Raw genomic sequence first — 19,868 nt, forward strand, 5'->3', positions numbered from 1 at the left:
TTCAACAGTGGGGAGGATACGTTAGTGAAAGGTAAACCACAGGTAGGAAAACAGTTAAAAGACAAATGTATAGTAAAGTTAGTGGTAGAATATGGGCGGCGGGTGTACAGGTTATTATTGTAAAATGCTTTTAGTGTTCCCGTATGTTTGAAATTTGGGGAAATAAAATTTTGGAAAAGAAAAAGGCTATTGCTTGGCTTTTATTGGTCCACATACAAAAATTGAAGTGATAATGAAGAGTAGCATGGTCCTGCACAATGACACAATTTATAAAGCTTCCTTATTAAGCAAAGCCCAAAATAGGCTATCTCTTTTTCCTGTATATTGGCAATAATTGGCTATAAAGCATCACACAAAAAAATTTCGTTCAGAAAAGTAACAAAAATATGCCAAAAACTTAGGATGTATATGAAGGAAAACAACTTTGTTGCAGGCTACAAAAAAAAGATTTAAATAAATGATGAGCCCTATCCTGTTCTGAGTGGGAATCTTAATATTATGAAGATCATTCCATCCAATTAAATGTACCATTTTATTACAACTCCAGTCGAAGTACCACAGTCCCTAGATTGGTATTGTAAAGGATTTTTAAAAGTATATCTTGAAAAATAGCAAAAAAAAAAAAAAAAAGATTAAGAAGGAAAGTGATGAAGGAGACCTGTGAATGAAAATCTTTTATTAAATTACAGTAATTAGGACTGGCCTGGTGGTCCAGTGGTTAAGAATCTGCCTGCCGATGCAGGGGACATGGATTCCATCCTTGGTCTGGGAAGATTCTACATACCTGGGGCAACTAAGCCCGTGTGCCACAACTACAGAGCCTGTGTTCTAGAGCCCGGGAACCGCAGATCCTGAGCCCATGAGCTGTAACTGCTGAGCCCAAGTGCTACAACTACTGAAGTGTGAGCATCCTAGAGCCCATGATCTGCAATGAGAGAAGCCACTGAAATAAGAAGCCCGAACACTGAGCAACTGGAGAGTAGCCTCCACTCACCGCAACTAGAGAAAGCCTGGATGTAGCAATGAAGACCTAGTGCAGCCAAAAATAAATAAATAAGAGCAATTAAAACAAAGGTCCATCTAGTCAAGGCTATGGTTTTTCCAGTAATCATGTATGGATGTGAGAGTTGGACTATAACGAAAGCTGAGCACTGAAGAATTGCTTTTGAACTGTGGTGTTGGAGAAGACTCTTGAGAGTCCCTTGGACTGCAAGGAGATCCAACCAGTCCATCCTAAAGATCAGTCCTGGGTGTTCATTGGAAGGACTGATGTTGAAGCTGAAACTCCACTTTAGCCACCTGATGCGAAGAGCTGACTCATTGGAAAAGACCCTGATGCTGGGAAGGATTGGGGGCAGGAGGAGAAGGGGACGACAGAGGATGAGATGGTTGGATGGCATCACCGACTCAATGGACATGGGTTTGGGTAGACTATGGCAGTTGGTGATGGACAGGGAGGCCTGGCGTGCTGTGGTTCATGGGGTTGCAAAGAGTCGTACACGACTGAGCGACTGAACTGAACTGAAAATAGACCGGGGCAGGAATATGTATTATGTAAGCAACAGGAAAGAAGCAGAAAGAAATGAAACATATAGGCAAGCATTTTCTACAAAAGTAGCATTTAAAATCTGTGGGGAAAGATGGATTATTCCATGAATAGAATTGGGAAACATGGAAAACAAAGGTTTTCCATTTTAAAAAATGTAGATAGCTGGGGCAAGAGGGAAAAAGGGAGCTGTTGATCAAAGGGTACACGTTTTCTGTCACTACAACAAAGGCAACAAAAGCAAAAATAAACAAGTGGGACTATATCTAACTAGGAAGCTTCTTACACAGCAAAGGAAAATCATCAACAAAATGAAAAGGCAGACTATGAATGGGAGGAAATATTTGCAAATCCTATATCTGATAAGATTTGAATACATGTCCAAAATATACATAAAGAACTCATACAGTTTAATAGCGAGAAACAAACAATCTGATTTAAAAAGGTACAGAAGAATTGAAAAGACATTTTTCCAAAGAAGATATACAAATGGCCAACAGGAATCTGAAAAGGTGCTCAGTGTCACTAATCAGAGAAATTCAAATCCAAACCACAATGAGGTATCACCTCATGCCTGTTAGAATGGCTGTCGTCAAAAAGACAGGAGATGACAAATATTGATGAAGGTGTGGAGAAAAGGGAGCCCTTGTGCACTGGGAATGTAAATTGGTGCAGTTGTGGAAAACAGTATGGAGGTGCTTCAAAAAAAAATTTGAACTACCGTATGATCTGGCAATTCCACTTTTGGGTATGTATCCAGAGGAAACGAAATCACTCTCGAAGAAATATCGGCACCCCCATGTACATTATAGTACTATTTATAATAGCTAATATATGGAATCAGCTTAAGTGTCCATCATTGGATGAGTGGATAAAGAAAATGTATATGTGTATACACACACACACACACACACACACCATACATACACACACAATGGAATATTATTCAGCAATGAGAAAGAAAAAATATCTTGCCATTTGCAACAATATAGGTGGCCTTGGACTTCCCTGGTGGCTCAGATGGTAAAGCGTCTGTCTACAATGTGGGAGACCTGGGTTCAATCCCTGCGTCAGGAAGATCCCCTGGAGAAGGAAATGGCAATCCACTCCAGTACTCTTGCCTGGAAAATCCCATGGACAGAGGAGCCTGGTAGGCTACAGTCCATGAGGTCGCAAAGAGCTGGACACGACTGAGCGACTTCACTTTCACTTTCAGGTGGACTTGGAGGGTATTATGCTTAGTGCAATAATACAGAGAAAGACAAATACTGTATGATCTCACTTATATGTGAAATCTGGAGGAAAAAAAAAAAAAACTCATAGGAACAGAGAACGGCACAGATTGAGAACCAGAGGAGGGAAAAAGGACTGATTGGTGGTTGCCAGAGTTGGGGGTGAGGGAGTACAGAAAATGGGTGAAGTTGGCCAGAAGGTACAAACTTCCAGTTATAAGTTCTGGGGATGTGATGTACAGTACAGCATGGTGATTCTAATTAACAATAGTGGATTATATATTTGAAAGTTGCTAAAGGAGTAGATTTTAAAAGTTCTGATAAAAAAATTGTAACTATGTAAGCTGATAAATGTTAGCTGGACTTATTGTGGAAATCATTTTTGCAATATATATACATATCAAAGCATTACATTGTATACCTTAAATTAATACAATGTTATAGGTCAATTATATTTCAGTAAGACTGAGGGGGGGGAATGATACAGAATTTCATTTATGCAAAGTTAATAAGTTCTGGAGATCTAATATACAGTGTGGTAACTGTAGTTAATATTACTGTATGATTTGCTAAAGGGTAGATCTTAAGTGTTCTCACTACAAAAAGAAATGAGAATGGTAACCATATGGAATAATAGATATGTTAATTAACTTGATTGTAGTGATCATTTCTCAGTGCACATTTATATCAAAACAGCAAGGAAAGTAAAAGTGGCTCAGTCATGTCTGACTCTTTGTGACCCCGTGGACTGTAGCCCACCAGGCTCCTGTGTCTATGGGGATTCTCCAGGCAAGAATACTGGAGTGGGGTGCCATGCCCTCCTCCAAGGGATCTTCCCAACCCAGGGATCGAACCCAGGTCCCCCACATTGCAAGCAGATTCTTTATCAGCTGAGCCACCAGGAAGCCACAAAACAGCAGGGTGTACACCTTAAACAATTTTAATTTGTCAATTATGAGTTGGCAAAGCTGAAAAAAGCCTTTTTAGCATGCCAGAATATATTCTAGGGCGTCCCCAGTGGCTCAGTGGTAAAGAATCCGCCTGCCGATGCAGTAGACACAGTTTGATCCCTGATCCGGGACGATCCCACATGCCAGGGAGCAACTAAGCCAAGGTGCCGCAACTGCTGAGCCTGTGCGGTACAGCCAGCGCTCCACAGCAAGATAAGTCAGCGCGAAGAGAGGCCAACGCACCGCAACTGGAGAGTGGCCCCTGCTCGCCACAAGGAGAGAAAAACCCTCGCAGCAATGAAGACCCAGCACAGCCCCAGATAAATAAATTCTAAATAGATCACGGATTTAATTGTAGGGCAAGAAGGACAGTTGAAAAACTTCCTTAAGAAATTATTTCTTTTGAATACTTGGAACAATAGCAAAAAGTAAAGCCAGAAAAACAAATAAAAACAAGCACCCAAGAGTAAACAAACTAGGAAAGAAGCAAAATCTGAAAGGTCTCTGCACTGATTTAAGGAAACTGTTGTCCCTGCAGGAATGGTGGACACCCCTCCTCACCACCACCAGCAGTGACATGGAGTGAACCTCAGAGTATTTAACAAAATCTGAAGAGAGAGAAAGAGCCTATGCATTTTAACAAAGATTTTACACTGTTTTAAATTGGTCTTACCTACCTGCCCATCCCCTCACGCTATTATTTTAGTCTAGAGAAAAGTGAACGAAACCTAAAATACCCAGTCATTTCGCTTTAACTTCAATGGGGAAGTCAAACTGGGCTTTCACAGTGGGACATCAGGAAGTCACCCACAGCACTTAAAAGCAGAAGGAATGAATTCAGAGAGCGGAGCAAGCAGGAGGCAAGTGAAAAGGAATTGCAGGGCAACTGCAGGCATACTACATCAAGGAAGAAAGAGAGCAGAACAAAGCGTGCACGTGAGGAAAATGTAACTGAACAGAAGGCAGTTTTTCACACCAGCATCATGTTTTAATACGAGTTTAATTTTTTAAAAAGCTGAGCGACGAAACAATAAAATGTGAGAATGAAATAAAAGCGGTTGCAGATTTTTGAAATAAATAAAGCAGCATGTTTACATGTTAAAACTAGTAGGTTAGAAACAGCAAGGGACTGAATAACTATTGCTGAAAATATGAATGGACATAGAAGAGAGGCTTGAGATAATTACAGTGTAGGGAAAAGAAAAAAACCAATGACAATACAATTAGAGAGAAGTTGATAGATGTGAAAGACAGACACAGTAATCTAACATAGGGAGCCAGCTAATGAAACAAAATATAAATTTTAAAATAGAATACAGAGAATTTCCCTGAACGGCTGAAGGAACTGAATGGGGGAACTGAAAGGACATACTTTATTCCACAAAAACTTGTTACACAATGTTTAATGTCAACACATGTCTTAGTTAAGCTGATTACATTTAAGGAAATTAATTCTTTGGAAACATCACCTATGTGGTATTCCTGCCAAGAATATTTAACTTGCATCTAATAATGAGGAAACAATCCGATAAATTAAAATTAAGGGACGTTTTGAAAATCAACTGGCCCGGAGTATTAGAAATATCACTGTCATGAAAGAAAGAAACCTTGTGTGATCTGAATTGGATCCTGGGTGGGAAGAAAGCAGCTGTAAATGACATTATTTGGACCACTGGGAAAATTTGAATGTGAACTGTGTATTATGTAAAGTATTAAATGAAGTTCAATTTTCTGAGTGTGATAATTACAGTTTGGGGAGTGTTGGCGAATATCCTCACTTTTAGGAGCCATATGCTGAAGTATGTAAGGGTGTAGTTTTATAACGTCTGCTACCAGCTCTGAAATGGCTCAGCAGAGACAGAGAGGATGAGAGACAGAGATGGAGAGAGAAGAGAGTGCAATCATGCACACATGTGGCAAAATGTTAACAATTAGTCGATCTAGATGAAGGGCATGTCAAAATAATAGTATAACAAAAATTGGGAAGTGGTAAGACAATGAGAGAAAGTATGAGGATGCATGCCCATGTTCCTACCTTTCAAAGCAGTGAGTCAGTTGAAATTAAAGTTGAAAGGTAATGAGAAAACTAACCTTTGTTTTTCAGCTACTTGGCTTGCGGGATCTTAGTTGCCTGACCAGGGGTTGAACCTGGGCCAACAGCAATGGCAGTGCTAAGTTCTAACCACTGGACCACCAGGGAATCCTGGAGAAAACTAACCTCTTAATATTTTTCATAATCTTTCTTATAACCTTAGAAAGGGGTCTTTTAGGAAGAAATCTCTCTTACAGCTAAAGAAACATTTATTTGGAGCTCAACAATTTATCAATGTCTTTTTATTCCATTAAATTCAATATTTTAAAATAGCATGATCCTAAAGCAATAGCATGATCCTATTTTGAAATAATTTTTTATTTTTCTGTATATATATCTACAAGAGATGTCTAGAATAATATTTTCTCTAATGATAATGATTAGTGTCTAAATGGTGGAATTTTAACGACATTTAAATTTTTATCTGTGTACTTTTCTGCATTGTTTCAGATATTTATAATTAACATAATTTTAACAAAAATAATAGTTGTTTATCTTTTTAAAAAATAAATACAAAATGCCAAAATTTAATTCTGGGTAACGGGAAGATGAATGATTATGAATTTCTTCTTTGTACTTTATTTTCAGTTTTTAAAGTTAAATAAATTATAAAGAGTAGTTACAAAAGCACTAAAGAAAAAAACAGTGAAACTGTTCTTAGAGTAGGAATGACTTTTCTAACCATGTAGAAGTCAGAAACTAAGAAGTTTTAACAACATGAAAGTTATGCATTTTTTAATGTAAACAACAATAAAAACTCAGCATAAACAAAACTGCAAGATAAATGAAAAATGAGGGGAGGGACTTGCCTGGAAGTCCAGTGGTTAAGACTCTAAACTTCCAATACAGAAGGTGCTGATTTAATCCCTAGTCAGTGAACTAAGAACCCACATGCATCATGGTCAAGAAAAAAATTGGGGGAAAAGTTATGCAAGTGAAAGAAAAACCTTAGACAATTGTCTCTTACCTTTGGTTCATCTCCTTTCTGCTTTTCCTGTATCTTTTTCATTCCATTTATCCATCCATCTGTCATTTATGGAGCATCTAGTGTGTCCCAGTCACTGCTAGGTTCTGTAGAGAATACGCAGTCTTTACCCTCAAGGAGTGCTCTCTGCATTTCCTCCACAACCCTCTGGATACAGAAACTGTTGTGTCCCTGACAAGAACAGGAAATATCTCGTGTTTCTTATATTTGGAGAAGGATCAGGATATGCTAAAGGGATGCGACCAGGGTTTCATGACTGGAGCCTCAGATTCCCTTGGGTAGCATGGCTGGGCCTGGACCCTGAACTCTGCTCTACTGTCTTCCATGCAGACCCAGAACCAGATTGTCTACTTTATTCGCCAAGCCCCGGTCCCCATCACTCCAGAGAACTTTGAGGAGACGGTGCAGTTTGGGACAGTGCGGGGTGCCTACATCCCAGCCCTGCTTCGGCTGCTCAGTGGCGTCTTTGCTCCTCAGATCTTTAAAAACACAACCTGGCCTGAGAGCATTCGAAATCATTTTGCTTCTCACCTGCACAGGTTCTTGGCCTGCCTGACAGGTAAGCGGAATGGCCGGGGTGCCTGTTTTCTCCCCATTCCCCACCAATAGTAGAGCGAGTGAGGCAGGTGGGAGATTGATCCTGAGTACCTGCGTTGCTTGGCACAGAGTAGGTGCTTGGAATGCGTTTGCTGAATGAGTGAAACAGGGTCCGCAGTGTGCCTTCTAATCTGGATATAGTTTTCTGTGGTCCAACAGTTGCCCAGACTTGCTTGGAGTTGGAAATTTCCAAGAGTACATGTGGGGTTAGGGAAACTGGAGGTAGTGTGGGGGCAGCAGGGGAGTGCTTGTGTCCTGGAAGAGAGTGTCGAGGGTATTGTATTGCTCTCAGACCTCATTTTATGACAGTCTCTTACAACATCTCAACAAGGTTTTCCCTCTTGCCTTCTGTCATTTTCCTGATGGCAAAAAAGCATGAGTCCTAGTTTCTCCTGCCTGCTCTCCTGAGATGCACATAGCTCCTGGGCCCCAGATCATCAGCCATGATAGGAACTAGGGTGGCATAAACCCATCACCCTCTGTGAACTCTCCTGGTTCTTTCGTTTCCTCAGACACTCGGTATAAGCTGGAGGGGCACACCGTCCTCTACATCCCCACAGAAGCCATGAACATGAAGCCTGAGGTCGTGGTTAAAGACAAAGAGCTGGTGCAGCGACTAGAGAGTGAGTGGCTGGCGTTGCTCCTGTGTCAGGGCTCCTGAGGGGGAGGAGTAGGGATGGGCAGCCCAGAGGCTGGGACAGGAGGTGGGTTAGGAGGGTTCTGTTGCGGGTGGAGGGAAGGATGAAAGTGGGGAGCGCTGCAAGGACATGCAAGAGGTTTTGTCCTCTCCCCGGCAGCCTCCATGATCCACTGGACACGGCAGATAAAGGAGGTGCTCAGTGCCCAGGAATCAGTGGAGACAGGAGAAAACTTAGGTCCTTTGGAGGAGATTGAGTTTTGGCGCAACCGATGCATGGACCTGTCTGGCATCAGCAAACAGCTGGTGAAGCCGGGAGTGAAGCACATCGAGTCCATCCTGCGTCTCGCCAAGTCATCCTATCTGGCGCCCTTCATGAAGCTGGCCCAGCAGATCCAGGTTTGTGAGTGGATCGAAGGATGCAGACTTGGCAGAAAGTGCCCAGTGGTGGGGATAATGTAAGGCACTAAGAAGAGAGAGTCAACATATTCATCAGTTGCAGAGATAGACGCACCCAGTGCTTAGACTTGGGCTTGTGGGAGAGTATAAACGTAGTAGAACACAAGGCCTCAAGGAGCTTATAGTTTAACTAGAGAGACACCTAGTTACTTGCCAAATGTACTATGTTGAGTGCCCTCTAGGAGCCCAACCCCTACAATCCAGCTGAGAAGGAAGGCTAACACAGATGACTGTGTGGCCTGGGGTCAAAGGCGAACCCATTCAGTTCAGCAAAGAGAGCTGCAAAAGAAACACTTCAAAAACTTACATTTGAAGCCTTCTTTAGTGGCTCAGGGGCTTCCCTTGTGGCTCAGCTGGTAAAGAATCCTCCTGCAATGTGGGAGAACTGGCTTTGATCCCTGGGTTGGGCAGATCCCTTGTAGAAGGGAAAGGCTACCCACTCCAGTGTTCTGGCCTGGAGAATTCCATGGACTGTGTAGTCCATGGGGTCGCAGAGAGTTGAACACAACTGAGTGACTTTCACTTCACTTGGTGGCTCAGTGATAAAGAATCCATTTGCCAATACAGGAGATGTGGGTTCGATCCCTGATCTAGTAAGATCCCACATGCCGTGGAGCAACTAACTTCATGTATCACAACTGTTGAGCATGTGTTCTAGAGCCTGGGAGCCACAACTCCTGAAGCCTCTGCACCCTAGAGCCTGTCCTCCGCAACAAGAGAAGTCACTGCAATGAGAACCAGTGTGCCACACACAACTAGAGAGTAGCCCCTGCTTGCCTAATCTAGAGAAGAGCCTGTGCAGCAACAAAGATCCAGCATAGTCAAAAATAAAATTTTTTTAAAAATTACATTTTATATAATATGACAAGCTGATTATATTAGTGTTGTGACACACAGAGATCAGAGATATCTGTAGAATACAAAGAGAGAAGTGATCTCTTCCTAGCAGGAATTTGAAACTGGTATTCATGGAGGCCTGGTGTGCTGCAGTCCATAGGGTTGCAGAGTCGGACATGACTGAGCTACTGAACTGAACTGAACTGAAGGGAGTTTTGGGGCTTCCCAGGTGGCGCTAGTGGTAAAGAATTCACCAGCCAATGCAGGAGATGCCAGAGATACGGGTCGATCCCTGGGTTGGGACCATTCCCTGGGGTAGGAAATGGCAACCCACTCCAGTATTCTTGCCTGAAAAATTCCATAGATAGAGGTTAGAGGAGCCTGGTGGGTTACAGTCCGTGGAGTTGCATGGAACTGGACACGATTATGCATACACCCACATACTTTAAGGGGAATTGAGCCACAGTTAAATGGAGAAGTATAAAATTCTCTTTGAGAACAAAGTAGTGAAGGTGGGGCTATGGTGGGAGCCACAAGGTGGGATGAATGCAAGTGACGTCCGGTCAGTTGATCAACAGCTCTTGAGCGTCTCCTTGTGCAGAGTTCTGGGTTCAAGGGGAAAAACTAGAGGAATAGACACGAAACCTGAGTTAGAAACTAGTCAGTGAGGAAAAGTAGGCACGCACACACTCTGGTCCCAAAGGGTTGCAGAGACCTGGGGTGATGGGGTCTAGGTAACGTTAACTGGGAACACTTGCCGGGAAAGGCAGGTCGGTTGGAATTCGAGGAGGACCAGAAGCACTCGCTTTGAACCTGTGCTTTCCAGGGGCTAAGTCTTCTCCTGATTTCTCTTTACTGCCAGGATGGCTCTCGTCAAGCACAGTCAAACCTGACTTTCTTGTCGATCCTGAAGGAGCCTTACCAGGAACTGGCATTCATGAGGCCAAAGGACATCTCTAGTAAACTCCCGAGGCTGATCAGCCTCATCCGTATCATCTGGGTCAACTCTCCCCACTACAATACTCGGGAGAGACTGACCTCCCTCTTCCGGAAGGTGTGTGTCTGCAGAGAGTGGAACAGAGGGTGGTGAGGGGGTGGCCATGTTGGTAGCATGCAGATTACTGGAGAAGGTGGAATTCACTGGGCAGATCTATGGTGAAAAGGTAGTGAGCAATGCTGTTCGGGTCAGACAGAGACCATAGGCCCTTTGCCTGCATCATCTGCTTTAGTGAGGCTCAGAGTTGGGACCTGGACTGGACACTTTGCTTCCAGATGGATGAAGCCTGGTTGGGAAGAGGGGGACTTTGTGAAGAGGTGTTGATGGAGCACAGGGAGGGGGCCAGGAAGGTCTGACTCCCAGGCTGAGTTGTACAGGAGGGGAAGACCTGCTCTTTCTCATTGCCAAAGATGGACCTTGCAGTGAGCGAGAGGCAGATATAGGAAGGAACACTGGCTTTTGAGGAGCAGAACCCGGCATATTTCATTGGGGGAGGGGCAAAGAGTGGGGAAAGGGTGCTGAGCTGAGCACTGGCTGGAAATGAGGTGGGCAAATGAGGTGGAACCCAGAGGTGCTGCCGCACCAGCAGTGGAGGACCAGGGATGAGAGGAGCCATGGGTATCAAGAAGTAGGAGCCGAGACCTGAGGCGTGGTCTTGGGGGCTCCAAGAGAGGGTCGGTGCAACTAAGGCTGCGAACTGAGATTGTCGGGACTCCTCCCGCAGATGAGCAATGAGATCATTCGCCTGTGCTGCCATGCCATCTCCCTGGACCGCATCTTTGAGGGCTATGTCATCTCTAGCAAGGAGGACCTGCAAGGCTGCATCTCTTGCTGTCACGCCTGGAAGGACCACTACCTTCGGGCTGTGCAGACACATACTCAGTACGACATATCTGGACATCCTGTGTGTTACCGCTTGTCACTCTTGGAGTGGGGAGATTTTGATCTCTTCTGCTTGTACTTTAAGCCTGTGGACTGTATTTTTTTTTTTGTAGCGTTTTTACATGGTCCGAGTTTTCTCTCTGGACGCAGATATTCTAGCTCGCAGTCCTAGGTCCTCCTAACTCTAAGTAACCTCCCCTCCCTCAACCCAGGAATCCCTCCTGGTCTTTTCCTCCTTCCTTGGCTCTAAAGTCTAAAATTTCATTGTGTGTAAACTTTCTCTTCTGGAGGAGGAAATGGCAACCCACTCCAGTATTCTTGCCTGGGAAATCCCATGGACAGAGGAGCCTAGAGGGCTACAGTCCATATGGTTGCAAGAGCCAGACATGACTTAGAGACTAAACCACCGCCACCACCACCACCAAACTCTTTCTTAGAACCAAGATGTTTTCTTTTTCTCTCTGGCTCTCCTCACCTTGTGTTTCTTTACTTGGCGTTCAGAAAAACTGTTTCCTGGGGTCTCATTTTCTCAGGCTCCCTTTGAACCAGAACTCCTGGTTCTAGCCTGGCCTGGGGAGGTAAATGCCTCATGTTCCCGCTTCCAACTGGTCAGTCTTTCTCACGACAGGTTCTCCACCCGGGGCTGGATCCTAGACCAGACCAGCATATTTGCCCAGGTCGATGCCTTTGTACAACGCTGCAAGGACCTCATCGAGGTAGGAAGACTGTCAGGGAGACTGAGAGCCCATAGCAGATGCTCCAGAATCCTGGCCCGGGGGCTGGGGGAGCTGGGGGAGCTGGGGCTGGGGCGTGAGGCTACACACAAAACTTGCCTCTTTGGTTCTTATCATATGGCTGTGCACCTGGCCACCATCCTGTGCTCAGAGACTCTTGTCTGTTATCACTGCCTCATTTCAGTTCAGTTCAGTTCATTCGCTCAGTTGTGTCCACCTCTTTGCAACCCCATGGACTGTAGCATGCCAGGCTTCCCTGTCCATCACCAACTCCTGGAGCTTGCTCAAACTCACATCCATCGAGTCAGTGATGCCATCCAACCATCTCATCCTCTGTCGTCCCCTTCTCCTCCTGCCTTTAATCTTCTCCAGCGTCAGGGTCTTTGCCAATGAGTCAGTTCTTCACATCAGGTGGACAAAATACTGGAATTTCAGCTTCAGCATCAGTCCTTCCAATGAATATTCAGGACTTATCTCTTTTAGGATGGACTGGTTGGATTTCCTTGCTGTCCAAGGGACTCTCAAGAGTCTTCTCCAACACCACAGTTCAAAAGCATCAGTTCTTCAGTGCTCAGCTTTCTTTATGGTACAACTCTCACATCCATACATGACTACTGGAAAAACCACAGCTTTGACTAGATGGACCTTTGTTAGCAAAGTAATGTCTCTGCTGTTTAATATGCTGTCTAGGTTTGTCATAGTTTTTATTCCAGGGAGCAAATGTCTTTTAATTTCATGGCTGCATTCACCATCTGCAGTGATTTTGGAGCCCAAGAAAATAAAGTCTCTCACTGTTTCCATTGTTTCCCCATCTATTTGCCATGAAGTGATGGGACCAGATGCCATGATCTTCGTTTTTTGAATGTTGAGTGTAAACCCAACTTTTTCACTCTTCTCTTTCATTTTCATCAAGAGGCTCTTTAGTTCTTCACTTTCTGCCATAAGGGTGGTGTCATCTGTGTATCTGAGGTTATTGATATTTCTGCTGGCAATCTTGATTCCAGCTTGTGCTCATCCAGGCCAGCATTTTACATGATGTACTCTGCATGTAAGTTAAATAAGCAGGGTGACAATATACAGCCTTGATGTACTCCTTTCCCTATTTGGAACCAGTCTGTTGTTCTATGTACAGTTCTAACTGTTGCTTCTTGACCTGCATACAGATTTCTCAGGAGGCAGGTAAGGTGATCTTGTATTCCCATCTCTTTAAGAATTTTCCACAGTTTGTTGCTTTGGCATAGTTAATAAAGCAGAAGTAGATGTTTTTCTGGAACTCTCTTGCTTTTTCCATGATCCAGTGGATGTTGGCAATTTGATCTCTGGTTCCTCTGCCTTTTCTAAATCCAGCTTGAACATCTGGAAGTTCTCAGTTCATGTACTTTTGGAGCCTGACTTGGAGAATTTTGAGCATTACTTTGCTAGTGAGATGAGTGCAATTGTGCGGTAGTTTGAGCATTCTTTGGCATTGCCTTTCCTTGGGATTTGGAATGAAAACTGACCTTTTCCAGTCCTGTGGCCACTGCTGAGTTTTCCAAATTTGCTGGCATATCGAGTGCAGCACTTTCACAGCCTCATCTTTTAGGATTTGAGATAGCTCAATTGGAATTCCATCACATCAACTAGCTTTGTTCATAGTGATACTTCCTAAGGCTCACTTGACTTCTCATTCCTGGATGCCTGGTCTAGGTGAGTGATCACACCATCGTGGTTATCTGGGTCGTGAAGATCTTTTCTGTACAGTTCTTCTGTATATTCTTGCCACCTCTTTTTAATATCTTCTGCTTCTGTTATGTCCATACCATTTCTAGTCTTTATTGTGCCCATCTTTGCATGAAATGTTCCCTTGGTATCTCTAATTTTTCTTGAAGAGATCTCTAGTCTTTCCCATTCTATTGTTTTCCTCTATTTCTTTGCATTGATCACTGAGGAAGGCTTTCTTATCTCTCCTTGCTATTCTTTGGAACTCTGCATTCACAGGGGTATAGTTTTCCTTTTCTCCTTTGTCTTTAGCTTCTCTTCTTTTCTCAACTATTTGTAAGGCCTCCTCAGACAACCATTTTGCCTTTTTGCATTTCTTTTTCTTGGGGATGGTTTTGATCCCTGCCTCCTGTACAGTGTCACGGACCTCGGTCCATAGTTCTTCAGGTACTCTGTCTATCAGATCTAATCCCTTGAATCTGTCACTTCCACTGTATAATAATAAGGGATTTGATTTAGGTCATACCTGAATGGTCTAGTGGTTTTCCCTGCTTTCTTCAATTTAAGTCTGAATTTGGCAATAAGGAGTTCATGATCTGAGCCACAGTTAGCTCCCAGTCTTGTTTTTGCTGACAGTATAGAGCTTCTCCATCTTCAGCTGCAAAGAATACAATCAGTCTGATTTTGGTATTGACCATCTGGTGATGTCCATGTGTAGAGTCATCTCTTGTGTTGGAAGAGAGTGTTTTCTATGACCAGTGCATTCTGTTGGCAAAACTCTTATTAGCCTTTGCCCTGCTTCATTTTGTACTCCAAGGCCAAATTTTTTTTCATATTTCATTGTGCAGGTAAAATTCACCCCAGAAGCCCCTTGCATCTGGTGGATCCTCCTTAGTTTTTTAGCCATTTTAAGCTAAACCAGTAGGGACAGGGAAGCCTGGCCTGGGGCAGTCCATGGAGTCGTAAAGAGTGGGACATGACTTAGCAACTGAACAACCACAACACAAGCTAAACCAAAGAACTTGGGACAGGAAGACTCAGACAGGAGGGCAGGAAGCCTCACGCTGACTTCTTTGCAGGTATGTGACTGTCAGTACCATTTTGCCCGCTGGGAAGATGGAAAGCAAGGTCCCCTCCCCTGCTTCTTCGGTGCCCAGGGGCCCCAGATAACACGGAACTTGCTGGAGATTGAGGACATCTTTCACAAAAACCTGCACGTGCTGCGAGCCGTCCGCGGGGGCATCCTGGATGTCAAGAACACCTCTTGGCATGAAGACTACAATAGGTGAGAGGGTCACAGACCACCCCCTCCATAGACAGGGAAGGGGGGCAGGGGAGACCAGAGCGGAGTGTGGGGGCAGCAGGTCAGAAATAGGGGGCGAACAGGGGAAGCGCATGGTGGCTGCTCAGACGCAGGGTGCCACAGCCAGCCTTACTGGCCTTGGGTCCCGGTTCTGCCACAGACTAGTTAACATGACTCTGGACAGATTGCTCTACCAGCCTGGACCTCAGTTTCCTCATCTATAAAATCCGGTTAGCAATACAGCCTACCCCACTGAGTTGTTTTGAGGACTAAATGGATTCCTGTGTGTGAAGCACTCAGTGCTGATACTGAGGATGCCCTCTGTACATAAAACATCGGAGTCGCATTCAGGGGAGGTTCTTGGGGCCAGGCCACGTTGCGCACCCTTTGACACGCCTCTAACTGTGCAGGTTCCGGGCTGGAGTCAAGGACCTGGAGGTGATGACTCAGAACTTGATCACCTCGGCCTTCGAGTTAGTCCGTGACGTGGAGCATGGGGTGCTGCTGCTGGATACCTTCCATCGGCTCTCGGCCCGAGAGGTGGGACTGCCCACCAGCTTCCTTCCTCCACCCCTGGTTCGCTTGAGCTTTCTGTCACGTCCTCCTGGTCCTTCCAGATGCCATCCAACCTCCATTTGTGCTCTCGCCCATGTCCTAAACTGCCAGCGCTTCTTTTCTTCCTCTGTCTCTGCCCGCCCCCTCCCCCTGGCGTCCGGAGGGCTTGGGGGGAGGACTCCCATGGCAGGGGTTTAGCTTTCTTCCAGGATGGGGAGCTGCAGGGACCCCATATCCCTGGTCATGTCATTTACTTCCTCTTCTTCGTCAGGCCATCAAGCGAACATATGACAAGAAGGCCGTGGACCTCTACATGCTGTTCAATAGTGAGCTTGCACTCGTAAACCGTGAGCTGAACAAGAAGTGGCCCTACCTGGAGCCCTACATGGCTCAGTACTCAGGGCAGGCCCACTGGGTGCGCATCCTACGGCGTCGCATCGACAGAGTCATGAACGTAAGCCTGGCCTTTCCCAGAACTTGTTCTCGATGCCATGACAGAGTTTGCAGGCTGGGCCCCAGGCTGGTGGGTGGGAGCCCTGGGGGCCAGTCCAGAGCATCTCCCTGGAGAGGTTTCCTGACCTGAGACTAAGTGGATGCAAGGGGCATGTCAGAGGAACTGGCCTGTCCTGAGGAAGGGCTCATGCTTGTTTTTGACCATGTGTCTCTTAAATCCTTCACCTCCTGTAATTGACTTTCTTTTCCCAACTGTTTTCCTCAAGCTGAATGTCTGTGCTTCTCTTTCTTATTTTATTTTATTATTGGAGTATGTTTGTTTCACAGTGTTGTGTTGGCTTCTACTGTACAGCAAAGTAAATCAGCTATGTGTATCCATATATCCCCTCCCTCTTGGACCTCCCTTCCACACCCGGCCCCCATTCTACCCCTCTAGGTCATCATAGCACACTGAGCTGAGCTCCCTGTGTTACACAGCAGATTCCCACTAGCTATCTATTTTACACACGGTAGCGTATGTATGACAAGGTGTGCATGTGTACTTAGTTGCTTAGTTGTGTCCGAATCTTTGCGACCCTGTGGACTGTAGTCTCCCAGGCTCCTCTGTCCATGGGATCTTGCAGGCAAGAATACTTGAGTGGGTTGCCATTTCCTTCTCCAGGGGATCTCCCCCACCCAGGAATCGAATCCATGTCTCCTGGTCTCCTGCATTGGCAGGTGAATTCTTTACCACTGAGCCGCCTGGGAAGCCCGTATATGACAATGCTGCTCTCCGAGTTCCTCGCACCTTCCCCTTCCCTGTCTTCATTTAGACTATACCTCTTTCGCTGTGCCTGCTTCCTCTCACCTTTCCTTCTGGCTCTCCCTTCCCTCCCAGTAGTCAAAATCGACCTCCATGCTCTGCCTTACACATATAATCGGGGTGTGTGTGTTGGGGAGGGGAATAGGGCTCTCAGGGCGATGATAACACGGAGGAACGTGGCAGGTGGATCCCAGCATCCCTGGTTCTCCTCCACAGTGTCTTTCTAATGCTCATTTCCTGCCCCACATCGGGACCGGAGAGGAGAGTGTGCACACCTACCAGCAGATGGTTCAGGCCATTGATGAATTGGTGCGAAAAACCTTCCAAGACTGGACAGCCACACTGGACAAGGACTGCATTCGGCGGCTGGACACGCCATTGCTACGAATCAGCCAGGAGAAGGCGGGCATGCTGGACGTGAACTTTGACAAGTAGGAGACCCTCCCCGCCCCTCTCCTCCTCTGCTCGTCCTTTCTATGGCGCCTTTCCCTTCCCCAACCCTCCTGAAAATTTTAACTCCCGTCTCCTGGTTCCTCCTTTCCATTCCTCTGATTCTCTCTTACCCCGTAATATGTTTCCTCCCACTTCTTAGTCTTAAAAAAAACAGAACAAAACAAAAAACAACCGATTAAAAATAGAAAATCCGCTGTCACCTACTATACCAGTGATGTGGGTGTCCTGCCACTAGGTGGCCATGGTGGCTCAGCGAAATCATCCCAACCCTGAGCCACTGAGGGGGCTTTCCCGAGAGGCAGTGGGGCTCTCAGGTCGCACCCTCTCCTATAGTTGTAGAATCATGACATTCTCATATCACCAGGTTTTCAGTTTAACCAGTCTATTCATTAGTTATTCAAAAATACATAGTGAGTGCCTTCCGTGTGCTAAGAACCAAGATGGGCACAGGGGATGTGTCCAGTGACGATTCCTTGCCCCCTGTTGCTCTGTAAGTGAACTGTTACACCCTGGAGCCCTGCCTCCTTCCCAGATAAGATGCAGAAGAGAGAAATAAAAAGAGGAACTTGGTAAGGTGGTCTTCTACAGAGATGACAACCCTTCTGATGACAACATTTTCCTAATAGGAAGGAAATCACTTTCTTCTTGATAGGTTTGGGCTCCTTGTCATCAGCAAGCCCCTATAGTAAGAGTGGCTTCCCAGGCTTCTAGAACTGGCTTTAACTCATGGAATGTCCTTATTTGTTGGGGAAAATGCGGAAGGGGCTTCGCCAGAGAGGGCCTGTGTGGAGATGGACAGAGAGACTGAGTGTGTCTGTCCTGGGAGCCAAAAGCAACCTAACTGGGAGAAGATGACACATGATGTTTGAAGCAAAAGAACCAAGGTGGGGAGACAGTGCTGAGTGTCAGGTCAGAGGGGTGAGGGGGAGGCAGTAGTGAGAAGGACAGAGATGAGAAGCCACATGGATCAGGAAGCAGGTGACAAGCAGGGTGTGAAGACCAGAGGGTAAGAGGTTTGAGATAGGCCTTTGACCAGGGAGGGGTGTTGAGATCTGCTTTGATAGGGCTCATGGTTTTTTGAGGTATGGCCAAGCAGGATCCTATAAAATGGCCTCATAAATCAACAATAAGATTTATTTTTAATATTTATTTATTTGGTTGCACTGGGTCTTAGTTGTGGTATGCAGCATGTAGGGATCTTTAATTGTGGGATTTAGTTCCCTGACCAGGGATTGAACCCGAGCCTCTTGCATTGGGAGCATGAAGTTTCAATTACTGGATTGCCAGGGAAATCTCTTAAGTACTTTTTAATATGAATAGTAGCATACTGTTCACACTATGGAGAAGGCAACGGCACCCTACTCCAGTACTCTTGCCTGGAAAATCCCATGGACGGAGGAGCCTGATAGGCTGCAGTCCATGGGGTCGCTAAGAGTCAGACACAACTGAGCGACTTCACTTTCACTTTTCACTTTCATGTATTGGAGAAGGAAATGGCAACCCACTCCAGTGTTCTTGCCTGGAGAATCCCAGGGACGAGGGAGCCTGGTGGGCTGCCATCTCTGGGGTTGCACAGAGTCGGACACGACTGAAGCGACTTAGCAGCAGCAGCAGTTCACACTATTCTCTACATCTGAAGTGTTCTCAAAAGATTTATTTGATTTTTTTCTATTATAAAATTCTTGATCCTTTTAGAAAATTTGCAGAATGCAGAAAAGTAGAAGGAAGAACAAGATTCCCCCAAAGATAACCACTCTTAAAGATTTGGTTCATGTTCCCCCCATTTCATATGCTTCATATGGTTATTTTTCTTTAATTTTTAGAATCTTTTTTTTTTAATTTAAATTTATTTTTAATTGGAGGCTAATTACTTTACTTAAAAATGTATTTATTTGGCTGTGCCCGGTCTTAGGGTCTTAGCTGTGGAACGCTGGGTCTTTAGTTGCAGCATGTGGAATCTAGTTTCCTGACCAGGGGTGGAACCCAGCCCCCTTGTATTGGAAGTGAGGAGTCTTAGGCACTGGGCCACCAGGGAAGTCCCTCTTTTTTGACTTTTTAAATTAAAGAATTTAAATAACAGAAGTAGTGCATACTGACTGTAAAAGAAAAAAAAAAAAGAGAGAGAGATTGATGTATAGAAGAATATAAAGGAAAAAGTGAAAATCCTTTACACAGCTCCACTCCCTAGAGGTAACCATGATTACCATGTAATCAAAAATACACACTGCACACATAAAACAGGATCCCATTATAAACAGCATTTCTTAACTTGCTTTTTTTGAGGTTAACAATATGTGTGGGAGATTTTCCATTCTGTGTGTACAGACTGCATAATTACTTTTCATGGTTTACAGCTTCCCATGCTTTGACTGTACCATAATTTAATCCATCAACCCTCTACTGGTAGACCTAGAAGTTGCATGGTTTCCACGAGGGTCCTGAACATTCTGTGCTGGGGGCTTTCACCTGGACTCCCTGAGTCTTGTTCCCTTCTCCCCACCGCGGTGTGTCCACCTGACGTTTGAGCTTAGCACCTGGCCACGTAGCCCCAATAAGCTTAGGAGACTGCTTTCTGTCTGCCGTGATCATCTCTTGTCAAGAGACACATTGGATATTTATCTCAAATACCGTTTGCACAATCTTTATGCAGTCTTTT

General features: G+C 45.0%; 1 protein-coding gene across 9 annotated transcripts in view; it reads left to right on the forward strand.

Annotated features, from left to right (window-relative positions):
• DNAH2 (dynein axonemal heavy chain 2) overlaps positions 1 to 19,868 on the forward strand; it is a 108,442-nt gene that overhangs the window by 10,574 nt on the left and 78,000 nt on the right. For 8 of the 9 annotated variants that reach the window (XM_059878294.1, XM_024980544.2, XM_024980542.2 and 5 more), the window contains exons 5-14: positions 7,136 to 7,364; positions 7,915 to 8,025; positions 8,200 to 8,438; positions 10,198 to 10,389; positions 11,057 to 11,214; positions 11,843 to 11,930; positions 14,726 to 14,931; positions 15,360 to 15,489; positions 15,776 to 15,958; positions 16,976 to 17,190. In XM_059878294.1, coding sequence (XP_059734277.1) covers positions 7,136 to 7,364; positions 7,915 to 8,025; positions 8,200 to 8,438; positions 10,198 to 10,389; positions 11,057 to 11,214; positions 11,843 to 11,930; positions 14,726 to 14,931; positions 15,360 to 15,489; positions 15,776 to 15,958; positions 16,976 to 17,190 — 1,751 coding nt within the window. The remainder of the gene's footprint in view (positions 1 to 7,135; positions 7,365 to 7,914; positions 8,026 to 8,199; positions 8,439 to 10,197; positions 10,390 to 11,056; positions 11,215 to 11,842; positions 11,931 to 14,725; positions 14,932 to 15,359; positions 15,490 to 15,775; positions 15,959 to 16,975; positions 17,191 to 19,868) is intronic. The other variant, NM_001191249.3, reaches the window with a different exon arrangement.

Source organism: Bos taurus, chromosome 19 (genome assembly GCF_002263795.3).
Source record: "Bos taurus isolate L1 Dominette 01449 registration number 42190680 breed Hereford chromosome 19, ARS-UCD2.0, whole genome shotgun sequence".
NCBI classification, from domain to species: Eukaryota; Metazoa; Chordata; class Mammalia; order Artiodactyla; family Bovidae; genus Bos; species Bos taurus.